Source organism: Eretmochelys imbricata, chromosome 11 (assembly GCF_965152235.1).
Source record: "Eretmochelys imbricata isolate rEreImb1 chromosome 11, rEreImb1.hap1, whole genome shotgun sequence".
In the NCBI taxonomy this organism is placed as follows: domain Eukaryota; kingdom Metazoa; phylum Chordata; order Testudines; family Cheloniidae; genus Eretmochelys; species Eretmochelys imbricata.
Genome location: NC_135582.1, coordinates 13,706,823 through 13,724,338, shown reverse-complemented (window position 1 = coordinate 13,724,338; position 17,516 = coordinate 13,706,823). Strand labels below are relative to the sequence as shown.

The 17,516-nt window shown below is 40.3% G+C and overlaps 1 protein-coding gene across 1 annotated transcript in view; it reads left to right on the top strand.

The window, feature by feature from the left end:
* Window positions 1–16,628, top strand: part of ESYT3 (extended synaptotagmin 3) — a 58,461-nt gene extending 41,833 nt beyond the window's left edge. Inside the window, exons 11-23 of the mRNA XM_077830556.1 lie at window positions 1,895–1,943; window positions 2,562–2,651; window positions 4,086–4,148; window positions 4,239–4,304; window positions 6,411–6,476; window positions 8,033–8,119; window positions 8,591–8,740; window positions 10,182–10,600; window positions 11,947–12,045; window positions 12,700–12,831; window positions 14,575–14,680; window positions 15,375–15,424; window positions 16,592–16,628. Of these exons, the coding sequence (XP_077686682.1) occupies window positions 1,895–1,943; window positions 2,562–2,651; window positions 4,086–4,148; window positions 4,239–4,304; window positions 6,411–6,476; window positions 8,033–8,119; window positions 8,591–8,740; window positions 10,182–10,600; window positions 11,947–12,045; window positions 12,700–12,831; window positions 14,575–14,680; window positions 15,375–15,424; window positions 16,592–16,628 (1,414 nt within the window). The remainder of the gene's footprint in view (window positions 1–1,894; window positions 1,944–2,561; window positions 2,652–4,085; window positions 4,149–4,238; window positions 4,305–6,410; window positions 6,477–8,032; window positions 8,120–8,590; window positions 8,741–10,181; window positions 10,601–11,946; window positions 12,046–12,699; window positions 12,832–14,574; window positions 14,681–15,374; window positions 15,425–16,591) is intronic.
* Window positions 16,629–17,516: the final 888 nt, after the last annotated feature.

The following is a 17,516-nucleotide window of genomic DNA, read 5'->3' as shown; positions in this document are numbered from 1 at the left end:
CTCGCAAACTCGCATCCCGCTGTTTAGGAGGTTGCCGTTAGCTGCCTTTCTGGTCACAGGTTTACAGCAGTGTTGCAAAATATACAGTCATGGCCAGCTAAGCCAGACTGTCCTGAGACGGGAGGAAAAAGGAGTGAGATAAGAAATAAGGTGGGGAAGGAACAGAACCATGTGTGTCACTGTCAGACAGAAAGACAGTCTCCCATCTCGGGTGGTGGGTTGGTATTTAGCCAGAGCCAGCGGAGGTGGCAATGTCATCTGGGCTCCTCTCTCTGGCACAGTCTGTATCCGCGCATCTCTTAGAATCAGGATGATGAGGGCCCAACTGTGTTATGGAAAATCCCAGGAGACAGTGGGGTGGCAACTGTGATGGTAGAGCTCGCTGCAGTGGTTGCTGGCAGGCAGCTGTCTCTTCTGCTTATTCGCCCCTAAAAGGGAATGATGTGTGGAATAGCCCATCCCCTTGTTGTTTTTGTCCGCCAATTAGGCCTAATTCTGACACCAGTTTTGGTTCACAGATTTCCAGTTTTGTCAACAATGGTAAGACAAAATAGATGGCTATCCATGTCCCCAAAGTAGCCACAGAATGGATGAAGGAAACACTAGAATTAGTCTGTCATCTTACCTACCTAGGAAGTGAGATGTGCAGTGATGGTGACATCATGCTAGATGTCAAGCAATGAATCTCCAAAGGGGCAAATAACTCTTCCAAAACTTGCAAAGTTTTGGGAAAGTAGCATGATTGGCACTGATACAAAAATGATTTTTCTAATGCCAGTGTCATGTTTGTCCTCCTTTATGGAGCAGAGCCATAAAAATCTCTAACAGAAATTGAAAAGATGACCAACTCATTCCAAAGTAAATGCTTGCAGAAGATCTTCAGAGTCCATTGGCAAGAGTTTCTGGCAACATCAGAAATTCTAAGTAGAGCAACCCAATCTAAGGCATCAAATATGGTAAAAAGACAACATGGATGTATTTAGGACACGTTTTAAGGATGCCACGAACACTACTTCCACTGCAAATGATATGGAAATCACCTAGAAAGAGGGGAACCTAAAGAAACATATGCAGAACGAGAGAGAGCGAGAAAAGCCAAATCCAGCAACATGACACTCAGAAGCCTGGGAACAGTCTAGCAAAAGACCAAAATAAATCGTGGAAACTGGTGGACACTCTATGCACCTGAGGGTTCTGGAGGAGAAAGAAAAAGATGGTGGTGGTTTCCAGTTCCACACTTTTCTTGTTTACCAGGCATGATCTCAAGAGTCCTTGAATTCTATAAATAGGCCTTTCTGTTTATTATAATTCAGTCTGTCTCCCATTTTCACATTTTTTCCCATCAACATTTGTTAGTGTGACATTTTATCAACTTTCACTAACAGTTAAGCTCACAATTAGAGTATATTTGTAGGCCCAATTATTACTACTGAGAGATGCACAAATTTATTCATGCAGGAAACTTAACATTGAGGGATTAATTCCTTTAGTCCAAATAACTGTCTCTAAACCACCTTCTTTAAAAAAAATAAAAATTATTTGATTATGATGCAAATATCTCTGAGCTCTAAAAGTGATGGGCCCTCGAATTTGTGTGGAACATCGGTAATGGACTAAAATAAGTGATGATTCCTAAAATGAAGGACACTTGAGCAATTCAAAGGGCCCTTCAGATGTGTTTTATAAGCATTTCCACAGGGAGAAGATTCATAAAAGCCAAGCATGTTCAGTTACGCATGCTGAGGGTAACGTGTAGCTTTTGTCCATACAAGAATATTTCCCCAAACAGATCTATAATGGAATCCATGTCTTGTCCATTAATTATAATATGCTGTTCACCAAAACATACAATGTAGTAATGGATATTGTCACATGTTCACTTTTTGTCTTGCAGCTTACTTATAAACCTTGCTGATGTAATGAATGACAGAATTGTTGATGAGGTAAAAATTTGTGGTCTGTTTCCAAATGTTCTAATATGGATCTTGCACATTCAGTGATGTTTCTGCACACTTGCGACTTGTTAGTTATTTTAATAGTTTTATTACAGGAAAGAGAAGTGACAGCTGGTTACTGTTGCTCATAAAACTTGAAATACCCAGAGGAATGGCTTTTCAGTTAAACTGGCAACTCCTGCCAGCACAGTACAAACTCAAGTGCTATTTTGCATTTGTGTTGCATATGCAGAGTGTGTCCTGAATGTTTGTTTGTACAATTCTCTAAATAAATCTTAGTTCAAAATTTCTTCCTAGGCAAAGAAACAATAAATTATACTATGACACTTTTTTGTTCTGGAATCCAGCACAATGCAGAGATTGCTGCCACCAGTTTCCAGTCCTTATTGGTATTGTTAATTCCATATGATGATCAGTATCTTATTCAATGTGTTAATGTTTCAAGTCTTTGTTTCTAAATACACTTAATTAGGTCAGTTTATGCATAAATTCAAGCTCAAAGTGCAATTTAAATTGGCACTTGTACATAATTCACAGTATGATTGCGACACAGAATGTGTCTTTCTGCAAACAGTTCTCAGGTTGTTTTTCATTCTCTTCACTTAGTGGTTTCCCTTAAGTAAGACTGCAAGTGGACACTTGCATTTAAAGCTCGAGTGGCTTTCATTAGTAACTGACCAAGAAAAACTACATGAGGTGAGTTTTATTTGTTTCAGGTATTCCGACATTATAGATCAGTCTGATAGGCTCCTTTGCGGAGTAATATGACCCAACTATGAAACAGAAGTAATCTACCTGGAGTTTATATTTGTTTGACAGAGCTTAGATATGAACTTTCCCCTAGACTGAATTTGTTTACCTCAAGAGAGCTCATCTAATTCCGGATTAGGTTAAAATAAGGAAAAAGATGCAACCCTTCTTACTTTTTAAAAAGAAGTGTTGCATTTGACAGCAGTGACCCAATAATATCTCTCTTCTCCCCACTTCCTTCTGCCACCCCCAAATCACCAATATATCTGAGCCCCTGCACATAGCGTAAACCAACTTCCAACAGTGAAACTAGTTTGGGGCTGTGGCTATAGAACACTGTAGTAGTACTCTTTTTTTTTTTTTTTCAGTGGGCTAGTTTGCATCACTCTCTTTAAGTGTTCCCTCTTGCCACAATTCAACCAATAGAGATGGACATGCCCAGGTATAAAGCAAAGCACATGCTTACGTGCCTTGCTGAATGAGGGGCTCAGTTCTCTAGTAAAGGAATTGCATAGCACTGAGGTCGTGACGTTGAAGACTAAACCCTAATTGGCCACACTTTCACTATACGTTTTTTGAGAAGTTGAGTCACTTTGAACCTTTCAACTTCATTTTAAATTGTGTTAAAATGATATTACAATTGTAATTAGAGACATGCTACGCATCTTAAAACTTCCATCACCACTGACTGGATTGATTTGATCATGTTATCTCACTAATGTGTATATTTTGTGCCTAATATATTTAGATGTGCACATGGCAAATCTGACAAGGAAAGACATCTAGATAATGTGGACCGCAAATTGATAATGTTCAAACATGGAGAACAGAACCTTGCTGGCCCTGGAGTCATATAATGTCCTTAGGTTAATCTAAACCTTGATGACATGGCAATGAATGAGTGATACAAGTCACTCCAGTTGTATTTGGCTGTTGGCCACATCCAGTTTCTCCCTAGTCACTAATTTCATCAGGCTACAGTCATCTGACCTGAACACCACTTGTCTTGAAACAAATATGTTCTGGAACATAATTTGTGCACCCAGATTCATAATTCTCCTCACTTCCACTCTGCTTTTGGGGTGCAGATCTAACTGTGTGTGAAACCATCTTGCTCCCATTAACTTCAGTGACAAAACTGCATTTGAGTGGGAGCAGGATTGGAGCGTACAATGCTGTGGTTTCCACTCGTGTGACCTCAATCCTTTTTGAACAGTTAGACGTTGAGTTGCATGCCCCTAAATGCCAGTTTTTAGGAGCAAGTTGAAAAGTTGTTTGTTTCAGTCTAGCAACTCATGTCTTAGTAGCTACCCTATGCATTTGCGCTCTACCATGGCTTTGTCCCTGGTAAGTTTTGTTTTTGTTTGCTGATCTTCACAGGATAAGAATGGTCTAGCCACAGCATTGTTAATCGTCTATTTGGACAGTGCTTGCAACCTTCCAGTAAGTACAGAAGTAACAAGCAGCCTATGCTTCTAATGTTTTTTAAAAAGTAGCACTAATTATTGTAAAATATATTCTTCACTGATACAGAAAAATCACTTTGAATACTCAAATGGTGAATATGGTGCAAAGAAGTTAAACCAGAAATACCTCAAGGTAAATATATATATTTTCTCAACACCCCATAAAAACACATGCTGCATTACACAATATTTAACAGGTTGGGCTGGTTTCCACTAAAGGAAAACATTTCAACCATCTCCTAAATTGGAGTCTGAATAACCATTGTTCTCTACATCAGTGGACAGAGCCAGCCCTGGTATAACTCCATTAGCTCCATCAATGGATACAGCCTGCTGCTTTTCTGTGATTTCATTTTGACTCTGTGTAAGTGAGGGAATGTGAAACAATAGAATACTCAACTACATTCTTACCAAAAAAAACCCAACCCCACCATCTTACACAATAAGAGAACCCAGCCATTGGACTAATTCCTATCCTCATCTTCACAGCTGTAAGGCTAGTCTTATGGTGTCCTTGCAGTTCAATCTCTGCAAATGCCCATCCTTCCAAAATGGGTTAACAGTCATCTTTTTTTTCTCAGAAATGGTCACTGACTTCCTGTCTGCTTTAAAATCTAGTACAACCCCTTCTCTTAGTATTCTCTTAGCTACCCTACCATATTGAGCTCCTCCTTCTTTTCCCTTCCACTTATTCCCTGTACTCTTCAAATGTTGTTGTGTGTCTGTAAAGCACCTACCTCTCTTGGCTTTCTGTAATCAGACCAGGACACGTCTCCAGCTATACCCGCTTACTCTTCTTTCAAACCAACTGTATATCCATCCCACAGGATCTTGAGTTAATCCCATTTCTGATCGGTTGACCTGAGGTGTGCTGAATTACACAACATAGATAATAAGATTTCTACATTACTGTGCCCATTGGATTCAATCTTGCTCGCCTTCAGGATCACTCCGAGGCTATTTTTGTTGTTGTCATACACTTGGGGAAAGGAGAATTGAGTCCTATCTATCTTCTCCACCCACCCATCTTATTTTGGTCATTCAACAGTGGGCAGTAGATCCCTTTTTTCCTATGTTTGTTTATTACCTATACCAGAGTTGCTCAATGACCTGTCTGTGGACACAGGGAAGGCAGCAAGCTGGTTCCTGATAACAAAAAGGTTGAGAAACACTGACCTATACTACAACAAGTAGGGAAATCTTGCACAGCCTTTCGATAGGAGTCCAAACAGGATCCTATGGGTGTTCCTCGGCATCAGGGAGAGGTTGTTGATGTGAGGGATATATTGTTTCCTTAATAGTACCATTGTAGGCTTTTTGAGTGAGAAACGATAGCCCATGGGGGCCTGTGGGTTTTTTCCTCTCTTTGCTGGAGGCTGCTGCTGGGGGCTCAGTGTTACCCATCCTCGGAAGGAACTATCCTCTATTGGGAAAGTGCATCTTGTCATGAAGTTTCAAGGGCTGGCCCTCTAGCTGCGTACACAATGAATCCAGATTCTAGGAAAATCCCCATGCTGGGGCCTGAGCTTCAGTGACTTGTGGGTAGCTTATGAATGTGGGAATCTTTGCTGAGGGGAAGAATCTTTATCTGTTTTTATTTTTCTCCCCACTTCTACATTAATAGCTGCCATCTATTTATATCCAGAATGCACAACAGTTTGGCTTAAATCTGAAACTTGGACAGCGGAAGATCAAAATATAGTTTTTAAGTTGTAGCAGCAAGCCATGCAAATCCAATACTTAAAAGTTACTTAAGAATGGTCCAGAATGTAACTTACGTTTATGTTCAAACTAGCACATGATTTGGCTGACACTTTTGTACCATTTTTCATTCCTTACTGCATATGCGCCTTCCCATGCAAACAGTTACTCAGTTCATGCTGAACTGACAAAGTTGGATAAGGTGGTGCAAAAATATCTGAGCAGTATCTGGTGCAAGGAGGTGGCCAGGCTACTTGTTGGTAACCATCCTCTTTAGGGGGGAACCCCCAAAATAGCGAAGAGATTTCTGTTAACTATTTAGAGTGGGATTTAGGAGATCTGGCTGCTTATTTCCTATTAATTTTAATGGAAATAGGTTGCCCAAATCTCAGCTTGAAAGTTAAACGTCAAGTTAGGGTTGCTTTTTTTCCTCCCAGCTGAATATTGCAGATTAGCTAAAGCAGAAATGGCTTTGTATTGCTGGCTGAAAATGACTAATAACTGTCTTCTCCCCTTCTATTAAAAAATGGGGAAACAGAAGATGGACCAAGACCCTTCCTCCTACGTCCAGCTCACAGTGGGTAACAAAATTCAGAAAAGCAAGGTGAGAGGCTGTTGAATCTTTTGGTTTGTCTTAAAACATTACTTTTTACATGAAGCTATTTTGATGCTTAGCTGACTTTCAGAAAAAGTAACTAGTGAAAGTGATCCATCAGTTATCTACATGAAAACAGCTTTATGGCATATAGATTACATATAGAAGGACTGCACTACTTCAAGCATGGCTTTAGGTTTGTATTTCAAGTAAAGCTTGAATTTAGAGGTAGCAATTTGTTTTTAGCATCTGCTGTACAGACACATTTTATGTGGTGATTGACAGGTCACGTGGGCCAATACAAGCTTGTTTCCAGAACACAGTGGCTTGCCAAACTTTCTCATCGTGTGGCTCGCGTCTCTGTAATGTGGTCATCGTATGGACTACATCCCTTCCCTCTGGTGTCAGGCTGGTATCTGCCCCTGTCATCAGAATAAATTCTCCTCCCAATTATATCTAAAACAAATTCCCATCACAGTTTTTTTTTCCTTCACCCTCAGCCAAATTAAAATGAATCTCTTCCCACTCCCCTCCTGGATCATTTTCCTCTTTACAATAAAAATCCACTTGCAAGGAGTTTCTTTTCCTCAGTTAATCAGTTCTCACCCTGACAAACATAATAAATACCTGCTCAAGTCAGTCCTTCCCTCCCATTAACTCCATTCTACTTGCTACCCTACAGTCACTTTTATTTACAAATACATTTCTCTCACCTCCCAGACAAATTGGAGTGAATCCTATTCCCCATGCACACAAGCTCAATTTGCCTGCACTGAAACTCAAATATTCTCCCGTTATGCCCGTTCCATCCGCCCCCCCCCCCCCCCCAAAGAAATTTGGTTTTACCCTAATCCTTGCCCCTTCAGATGCCTGCAGCCCCTTCCTAGGTTCTCACTTCAGTTGTCTTCCGCCCCTCTCCCCGAAACTAATTCTCCCTTCTCGGAGGTCCTTGGTGCTCCCATCCCCCGCCAGTGAGCCCTTCTGGCAGTACTCTGGGGTTGGCAGAGGCAGCTCTCTTTGCTTCTGAAGTAGTCACACACAAGGGGTTAGAACCTGCAACATCACATACAGACCACTGGGTGGGCTTCTGTGCATTCCAGCCTGAGAATCTCTGCTTCAGCCTCTGTATCCTTCATTTCTACCTGCTGTACCTAGTGGAATTCAGAGCTGGTGACTGACTGGAAGCCGCTTCCTGTACTCTGTGTGCTTCCATTTGGAAGCAACTAGTTTCCTTTTTATTTTGAAAGGCAGAGAAGAATCCTTCTGATGCAGGTCGTGGGAACACTAGTCAGAGCCGATTATAACCCAACTGACCTGTCTTGGCACTTACATGTTCTGTAGAACTTGTTCTGGCTTTGCCAGCCAGTGACCTTGTTTCTGTGCACTTGTCTGACTTGGGAATTGCACTGTCTTTATAGCTTGGATGTAGCATCTTTTGGATAAAACAACCACAGTAGAGGGATTTCCAATCCTACATCATTGTCCTATGTCTGTGTATAAGTCCTAATAAACACTTGGACAAGAACAAAAAGCTAAAATACCACAATCCTCTTCTCTTTCTACAGACCTGCAACTTCAGTAAAGATCCTGTGTGGGGCCAGGCTTTCACGTTTTTCGTCCACAGTGCACAGTCCCAGTCGCTTCATTTGGAGGTGAAAACGGGTGTTCTTCCTTTGCCTTCTCTGAATTTATAGTCTGTCTTTGCCTATTTACAGTGGATGTGATGCAGCCTTGATTCAGCTTCACTCTGCATGCCTGCTGGGATTTGTTTGAGCTGGAACACAGTCTGTGGACTTGTGTGCTCCCTTTAGGGGGAGAAGGACTGAAGGATTAATGAATTCTCCAGCCCCTGCAGAAATCTCAGTTTCTGTGGGGGGGGGGGGTGTCTCCCCAGTCACAGAGAGATGTGCGGGATTTGCCCTTAAAACGCTTTAACTGGTTGTGCTTTCTGGAATGTTGGCCTGGCCTGTCTGAATGCATCCATATTCAATAGTAGGCCCTACAATTAACAAACGCCTTCTTTCCACATTTTGGTCCGTTAGGTTATTCCAAACGTCTAGCTTGGCTGTATACATAATACATACATACCATCTTGCCTTCTAATAAAAACCTCCTCTTTCCAGATAAAAGATAAGGATCAGGAGAATGCACTGGGAACCTTGGTTGTATCTCTCTCCCACTTGCTAAAGGATTCTGAGATGACTCTTGATCAGAAATTTCAGCTGGATCATTCTGGTTTAGACAGTTTTATTAAGATGAAACTTGTGTTGCGGGTATGTTGTTCCTCTTTCATATACTTTTTTTTACTCTGATTTCCCCAGAAGAAGCCTTACCGAAATAAACCTATAAATCTCTACTCCACGGCCTGTGTAGATACATTTTTTAAAAATCTGTACATCCCAACAAATGCAACAAACTGCTAGCAGTTATGAAATTATATGCTCAGATTTAACTGCAACTCAACAGAAACTACATTAATCTGTCCTGAAGGATAACACCCAAACTAAACTGATTGTATTTCCTAACTTAGTCATTGCAAACAAATACAAGAACTACATCAGATTGAACTCATGTACTGTGTGCCCTACCCAATAGGATTTTTTTTTTTTTACAAACCGTTGCCAAGTGTTTTCTTAAATAGACACACCCTGTTTACTCTATCATTTAGCTGCAAGACTTGTGTGTGCAAAATGATGTAGCAGTAGTAGCTGCCCTATAGTTAAGATTGAAGCTAGCTTCTCATTGTAAGCCTGATTTCTCCCCCTTACTTCCCTTAAAAGAAACTGGTCCTTCTGAAATTTGGTATGCTGCATTTCATCCCAGTTAGAGCATGTGTTCGTCTCGTGTATTGTCCTCTTCTCTCCTGGGGGGAGAGGGGAAAAACTGGTAAAAGTCAAGAGTTTTGAAGGTATGGGCCAATGGTGTGTGTGTGTTGTTTCTTGTTTTGTTTTTTAAACCTACAGTTAGGCTGCTAAAATGAATATTTAAACACCTAAATAAGTGACCTGATTTCAAAAGTGCTGAACACCCATGAGCCCCAGTGGCAGTTTAGGCCACTTATATAAAGGCCTGAATTTGCATTTGGTAACCTAACCCTAAACGCTTCCTCTCCCTGCCCCAATATTGGCCATGGTGTTTTGAACATTTTTTTCCTAACCTCTGTTGGGCCCGCTGGCCACCTTTCCCAGCAGGAATCGGGGTGCTGTAATGCTAGTAGGTACACACATGCACAGAAAGCGATTAGTCCCTACCCCAAAGCTTCGAATTTCAATAGAGAAGATAGGAAGCAGATTCCCATTTTCCAGATGGGGGAACAGAGTCACAAAAACATTGACTATTCCAATGTCTCATAGGGAGTCTATATAGCAGAGCTGGGATTGGAACCCAATTTTAGTTCCAATTCAGCACTTTAAGTACAAAATCATCCCCTTACTTGCATAGGGAGAGAAGGGATGAAACTGGGGGAGTGTAAGCCACTGAAAGCAGCTTCCTAGAGTTTGGCAAGTGTCCTAAGGGCAGTAGTGGAAGCCCCATTACTTAGCACATGTCGTATCTAAGAACTCCTATGAGACAATCAGGTGCTGTGAGGATGGTCTAGGATAATCTAACAGGAAATCAGTAGTACTGTGCTATTCAGAATGAGCATGCACTTTAATACTGACATTACTCACTAGCTGACTACTTTTTTTTTTTTTTGGTACCTCTTTGTTTTAGGCCTTGTGCATCAAGGAACCTGATCCACAAAGCAACTACACCGGTGTTAATGCGTTGAAGCAAGTTCTTTTACCGGCAGCAGAGAAGGGAGGAAACCAATGCAAAAATCCCCTTCCATCAAAACCAGAACCCTCCAAAATGCCCCGTGTGAGCAAAGACTCTGGAGTGCCTGAATCCAAAGAAGCTAAGAAGGAGAGCAATGCAGATCTTACTGAATCTGAGAACCCAGCAGGCCCTGCCGTAAATGAGACTATCACTGAGCTTAATGCACCAGCAGGGGCACAAAATCTGGAAACCCAACCTCTGGAGCCTTTGCCCACAAGAACACTGGAACACAATGCCGTCCCCAGTGTTGCTTCACTGGGCTCTCTCGCCTCTTCATGCTTTGAATTAGATCACAGCTATCCCAACCTTCTTAAGTAAGTATCTTCTTACACTTGAATTTTGCATTACCTGGACACCCTTCTTTTTATAGGCTTCTACTATGTACAAAGGAATGTTTGAGGTCTCAGCCCACAATACTGACTCGAACTCCAAAAGGATTTAGCATGGAACTCCCGTAAACATTTCAGTCAGGAGCAAGTAAACTTCTGGGGTCAAATTCACATCTGTGTAAGCAGATGCAGCTCTTTTTGCCTTTTTCAGGGGAATTGCATCTCCTTACATGAAGGCTGAATTTAGCTTTATGCATTTAAAGCACTCCACAGGGTTCATGTAGTAAGTCCCACATCATTGAAAAATACACTTGACTCAGATACCTTTAATCCCAAATATGCTTATTGTAAAGGGTAGAACTTCAAGCGTAATACACATTAAAGCGAAACCTGTGTGAAGATCAGGTAGGTTTGGCAGACGTTTTTCCCAGCCACTTTTGAAAATGGAATAACTTTGAAAAGTTTTCACAATCCGTGCATGGATGGTCTCGTTAGGAGGTCGGAAAAGTGTATGAGAGCCAGTTCTGCTATCAGATAGGGTCTGTCCCATAGGAGTCAGGGGGAGCCCCATGCATCTGGCTTTATATAACTAATTCCCTTTTGAGAAATTTTAGCCACTGTATGTGAGCTGAAAGAAGCACAGAAGTTTCTGTCAATCCAAGTAGAGGCATCAAACCAGTTTCAGCTGTTAGTTTTAAAGTCAATACTTCCATATACTGGATGTCCTATTAATTTAAAATAGGAATTTGTGATGAATCTTTGCTGTAGGACAGTGCCTGTATCTCAGGGACCATTTTAATAACATTCCAGGTGATGTACAGAGACATGACCCCCAACGAATCCACTAACAGAGGATTACACACACATACTGTACTTATTAAAGAGCACTTAAATAATCTGATATTTATTTAAATTATGGAAGCATGTGCTGTCGTCCCTATGATACACTAATACCAAGAGCAGATACCAATATAATAAACACAGTGACCATTCTTGGCTTTAAAATGAGCATTATTTCTGGTAGAGGTCTTCTGGATCACTCCTATTCTATAGGAACAAATGGAGGATACCAGAAACAGGTAAGTGCTGTGCTTTGAAAACTGGGTTTACATTTCTCAAGGTGAGATGTATTCTGTGTTTTGGTGAGTGACTGATTTAATGATGCACTGGATTTCAATGCATTTTAATGTTTTTCCCCATTGCTGTGACTTGATCAATTGAAAATGAACCTCAACCCCTGTATCTCATAGCACATACCTTGTGTACTGATCTTATGTATGCATCCTGATGCTAAATAGTTTGAAATTCCTGAATGTGTAACTGTCTTACAGTGGAACTAATCTAACTGCAGTGCTCCTCGGGGAGATCCAGCTCACTGTCCGATATGCCTCTTTGCGACGGAGTCTCATTGTGATGGTAAATAATTGCAGGTAACACTTACATACTGTTGTTTGTATTTACCTGTAATCTAAATGAGAACGTAGCTTTTCTTGTACATGTTAATGCTTCACTTCAATATATCTCACGTGCAGCGTACACAACAGTTGCTGTAGGAAACATTTGGTGACTCTTAAACTGTGCAACTTTGCTAGGCACAGGAAGATATCACCACCACATTTCATCAACCTAGTATTCTGTCTCTGATAGTGGCTGGTACAGCAGGTTCAGTGGAAATGGCCACTATAGGATTTGTTAAAATTATGGAATAATATGCTAATACAGTAACTTGCTTACTAACCCTAATGGCTGGTGTATACCCTGGAACACAAGGTGTATTGGCCTCGATTTTTTTCAAGAATAGATGCCTACAGTTAGATTACTACATCCCTGCTCAGGCCCCCTATGTAAGTGGCCTCATTTCTCAAATGCAGTGTGTCCAGCAGCTCCCACTAAACTCAATGAGTCTGGAAAATTTTATATAACTGAATTTGAAACACCTAAAATCATTCCTTGCTTACAAATCAGCCACCAAGACTATTACTTTTATCCTCTAGCCTAAGTTTGGCCTGACTTTGACTAGTTCAGAATGTACATAGTAAAGAGGCTCCCTGTCATATCAACACAGACTTATGTTCTTTTAAAAGAAACTTGATGCCAGCTTCTAATCGTGGAGTAGATCCATATGTTCGTGTCTACCTGCTTCCAGATAAAAGATGGGCAAGCAGAAAGAAGACGACTGTTAAGAAAAAAACACTGAACCCCCATTATGATGAGAAGTAAGTAGGAAACTTCATATCACAGCTGAACTATTAACAGAAAAGATTAAACTGATTATAATAAAGATCTTTAGCAGGCACTCACTGTACCTAATGAAATACTTTGCAGAGCTGTATACATCTGTTATGTATAAAGGACTATATGGTGCAAAGACTTACAGCTTTTCTACAAAACTTACCATTAGGGGCTGGAATTTGCCAGTAATTAAGGTACTTGGGCAGAACCAAGCACCAGCCTTCCCTGTATTTCTAGGGACATCCCTCCCTCCTGCCTTTCCAAAGTTCAGTAAATGCTGAATGCTGTTGCTTGTCTCTTAATGTGGCATGTTCCTGTTGTATCCTCTCTTCTTGCATGTGACTGTCTTCCCTGTACCAAACCAGCCTACTTCTTGTCATCCAAACCCTTCCTTTGAAGCCCACTGAGTCCTCTCTCTCTTCCACAAAGACTTTAAAAAGTCACCTTTTTGAGACTGGGCCGTAGGCTGGGCCAGTTGGTTTGTTACCTGTCTAAATTACATGATCTAGTTTAGGTTGTAAACCATATTTTCTGTCAGTTTGTATGGGGTCATGCCCAACAGTGCTTAAAACCTGCTGCTACTCACCTGTTCAGCCAACATTTTTGAAAAAGTGACTTTGGGGGCTTCAATTTTTGGAGCCCCACTTAACACTTCAGAGGTTCAGCACTTTCTGGAAATGGAGAGAGACTTTGTCTCAAGCTGGGCATGCAAAATCAGTAACTATTGAAAAATCTTAACCCTGGACTTTTTAAAACTGTGGAATTGCTGTTTCTTACTCCCCTGGATGACTGCTGTGTATTTGCCTCACCGCTGCTGTCGGGAATGCTTCCTCTTCTCCCCCATCCTTCTTTCCAGTATCTCAACAGTCCTGTACTACTTGTAATGCAGTTCACTAAATACATAGTATTCACTATCTCAAAACACTCCACCTTACAAGCCTGACTTCTGAAAAAACTTTAACCATGCTGAAACTCACTCTTCCATACACAGCACCTCACAGACCTAATTTTGTCTTCAGTTTGGATGACTAGCATCGCAAGTGCCAGAATTGTGACTAAGAACTCTATTCCCCTGCTTCTTCCTTCATCTTGCCTTAATATGACCCAGGGTTAGTTTATTTCAGGAACATCCCCCCACATGTAAGGGTTTGATTGTGGGCTTCTTCCATCTAATGATGGATTTTGTCCTGTGGACATTCCGATTCTGCATGTGGGAGAAAATGGCCATAAATAGAGGTTCATGTGTCTTCTGTATTGCCCATGTTCTCTTGCTGTGGTGGAAAGGGCTAATCCGCCCCCAAATGCTGCTGTATTCTGTCACTGATCTAGAAGGGACTTGGAAGAACTGCTCAGGTTAATAGGCGTTAACTATGGATATACTACTACTCCTACCGCCACAGACACGTAGGGATCTAGTCTCCGCTGAACAAGCGATGTGAAAGGCTCATGCCCTGCCGCAAGTTGCTCTGATCAAATATAAAACTCCTGTTTTGGACACTAATACTGTCCAGGTTTGTATTCAAATGGACAGTGAGGTTCTCAACCTGTGGCGTTGACTCGCTTTGTACAGTATACCTTACCCTGTAGAGCACAGCCATGCTGACTCCGCAATACTAGTTTGTTCTGACCATGGACACTTGTGTCTAGTTTCTGGTGGTTAATACTGTTCGACTTCATTGATTCTGGTCCCTTTATTGGCATGCATTTTTTTGAAAACTCTTTTCTAGATTTGAATTTTTTGAATCTTTGGAAGAAGTTAAGAAAAGGACACTGGACGTTGCAGTGAAAAATAGCATGCCGTTTATTTCACGTGAGAGAAGGGAATTGGGAAAAGTAAGTTTTAAACTATGAAGTACTATTTGATATTAAACATTTATTTTAAATGTCTTTACCGTGGAAGCTGACTGTACATCTAACTTTTGTATAAGACTTACACTTAAACTGTTTTCTGGCCCTCAGTATCACCGGTGATAAAGCTTTCTGCCACTAAATTGTAGTTCCAGCAGCTAGGGCTGGCCAGGAAACAATTTTTGGAAATTTTTTTGTGCCAAAATAGGATGAAAAGCCACAAACGCAATTTTTTGTGGAACTAGAATTCTGCAATACTTAGTTTAGTAAAGAGAAAAATGTTTCCACTGCAAAATACATTCCCTGGCTGCCAATGAACCAGGGCTCCCCTTGCCAACTTGCCTGATGGGCTGCTGAGGCATGGGAATAATTTGCTGATGGGAAATTTTAGTTTTGCCAGTTAATTTTCCCAAAAAGAAAAGGAGTACTTGTGGCACCTTACAAATTTATTTGAGCATAAGCTTTCGTGAGCTACAGCTCACTTCATCGGATGCGTTCCTGAGCAACTGTTCTCAGTGCTGAGGATGGTAACAGAATGCTTAAAGCTCAGCTCCTTGGAACAGGAGCTATACCTCCTAGAATTTTGACTGGAGGAGAGGTTAACAGTTATACATTTAAACTTTGCTAACAGTCTTGTAAATTTAATGTTGGCTATAACACTATGGCTTATTTTTTAAAGGTTCTGATTGATTTGTCAAAGGAAGATTTAATCAAAGGCTTTTCACAATGGTAAGTTTGTTATAGCTTCAAAGCATGTTCATCGTAAGTGAAACACCTTTATTACAAATGTGCTACTTTTATTTTAAAAATTATGGGCCATGTTTTGTAATTTTGGTTGAGTGAATAGTCCATTACCAATTGCAAATGTAAAACTAACTAGAATTAGCTTGGACAAGGAACCAAATTTAAATGGTTAACTCGTTAGTACAAGACCTACTGCTTGAAATGTATTCAGAGGATTAATAAACTAAGAATATTTTGTATGTTAATGATATCTTGCAGATTAATGTGGAATAATTACATTAAAGCCTCTGGGGGAAAAACAAAAGTAGCGTCTCAATGGAGTATTGTTTGCTACAAGGCACTTGGTTTCTTTCATAACCTGGAGATAAAATATCTTAATTTGCTATGTCTTAATCAGCAATACTGATTTCTGACAAATTTCAAATGACAGTATTACTGTATAGGAATTATTAAACATCAAGGCATCCAAGATCATGCCTGTCTAGTTTAATATTTGAAAACTTTAGTTATCATGGTTGAGGCTACAGTAGCAAAAAGAAAACACTGCAGTATTAGATACTTAGAAGTACCAGCTCCAAATTTTTAACATGACTTGTGTGCAGTTTTGCAGTTTGAAATCAGGTAGACATGTCTAGCCACCAGAGATGCATCTATATTGTTTTGGTTACAAACTTAGTTAGGGTTCAAAAAGGCCTCAACCTAGTTCCTAAGTTCTTTCTATTTCCAATTTTCCCCTATTGCAAGTTTACAGTGCTTTGTTTTAAAGTTTCTAATGAGTGCTGGAATTAATGGCTTCAGCTCTCTTCCCCTCCCCCATTCCATGCATGTTACATAAAGAAAAGCAGAAGAGCTTCAAAAGCATGAAGAGCTGTGTAGCTATTTCCTACTCCTGCAGAATGAATGTTACACATTAAGAGAAGCTTTTGAGCTCTGCTTCATGCTTTTCAAGCTTCAAGCAGTGCTCAAAAGCTTGTCTCTAATTGGACCAACTTCTGTTGGTGAAAAAGATCTCACCCACCTTGTCTCACACAAACAAAAACGAGTCAAATCCCTCCTCGAGGGTTCTTGTTAAAACTACACTAGGCTTGTTTTCTTATAGGTGCTTCTTTCAAATATAGTTTTTAAAGACATATCACTTGCTGTCCTTTGCAGGTATGAGCTGATAGCAAAGAGACGGAGCAGAAGATGATGTCCTGTATCATGTGCCTTATATGCAATGTATATATGTATATTCTGTAACCTATTTTAAAACTTCAGAATATTGTACCCAAAGCAAGTTCTAAGGTGAAATGTTTATAGTTTACCCTTGATAATGACTGGCTAGCATTTTATAAAAGGCAGGAATACAAGAAATTTAAAGCTTCAGATTTAGACTGGGTCTAAATGTGTTAGGTACTCAAGCATTTGTTCCTGGATTAGTCCTACAAAGCATATCTTCAAAGAAACTTTAGTTTCCATAGTTGAGTCTTCATTTAAACAATACCTTTAGTCCCAAGAGTATAGCAGGGCTGACTTTTTTTTCTTTTAAGATAGACTTCACTTCTCGAGGCTGTCTGTATCTTAACAAAATGCATTAAACTATAGGAGTTGTAATGGAGCGTTTCAAAAGTCTATTTTGCAAGCTGACATATGGATTGTAATAGCTTCTATTTGAGCCACTAAGAGTCTATTGTGCTACCATTCAGCTGTTCAGGAGCTTTTTATAAAGTTGATTATAGGTGCTATCTGGAAAGATGTATATGTAATGAGCCACCAAAGCAGGGTGAATAACTGTGCCAAATTATCAACAGGGTTTTTAATGTGTGATGCCTTAATATTGAAAATTTTTTTACTGTACTTTGTCTTGTGAACCTTGCTAATAATGCACAGCCCCCTTAAAAATAACTACAGTTTTTATTTAAAGATGGGCTAAGATGTACCAAAATACTTCCAGGAATTCAGTATATTTTTAGTTTCAAAATGTACAATAAATTGTTTAAAGATGATGGCTCAGGTTGCATTTGTCTCACGAGCAAGACTAAAACCAAGATCTAGTTCTCAGCAGCAAAGCTGGCTAGTTTCAAATATGTTTTTTAGC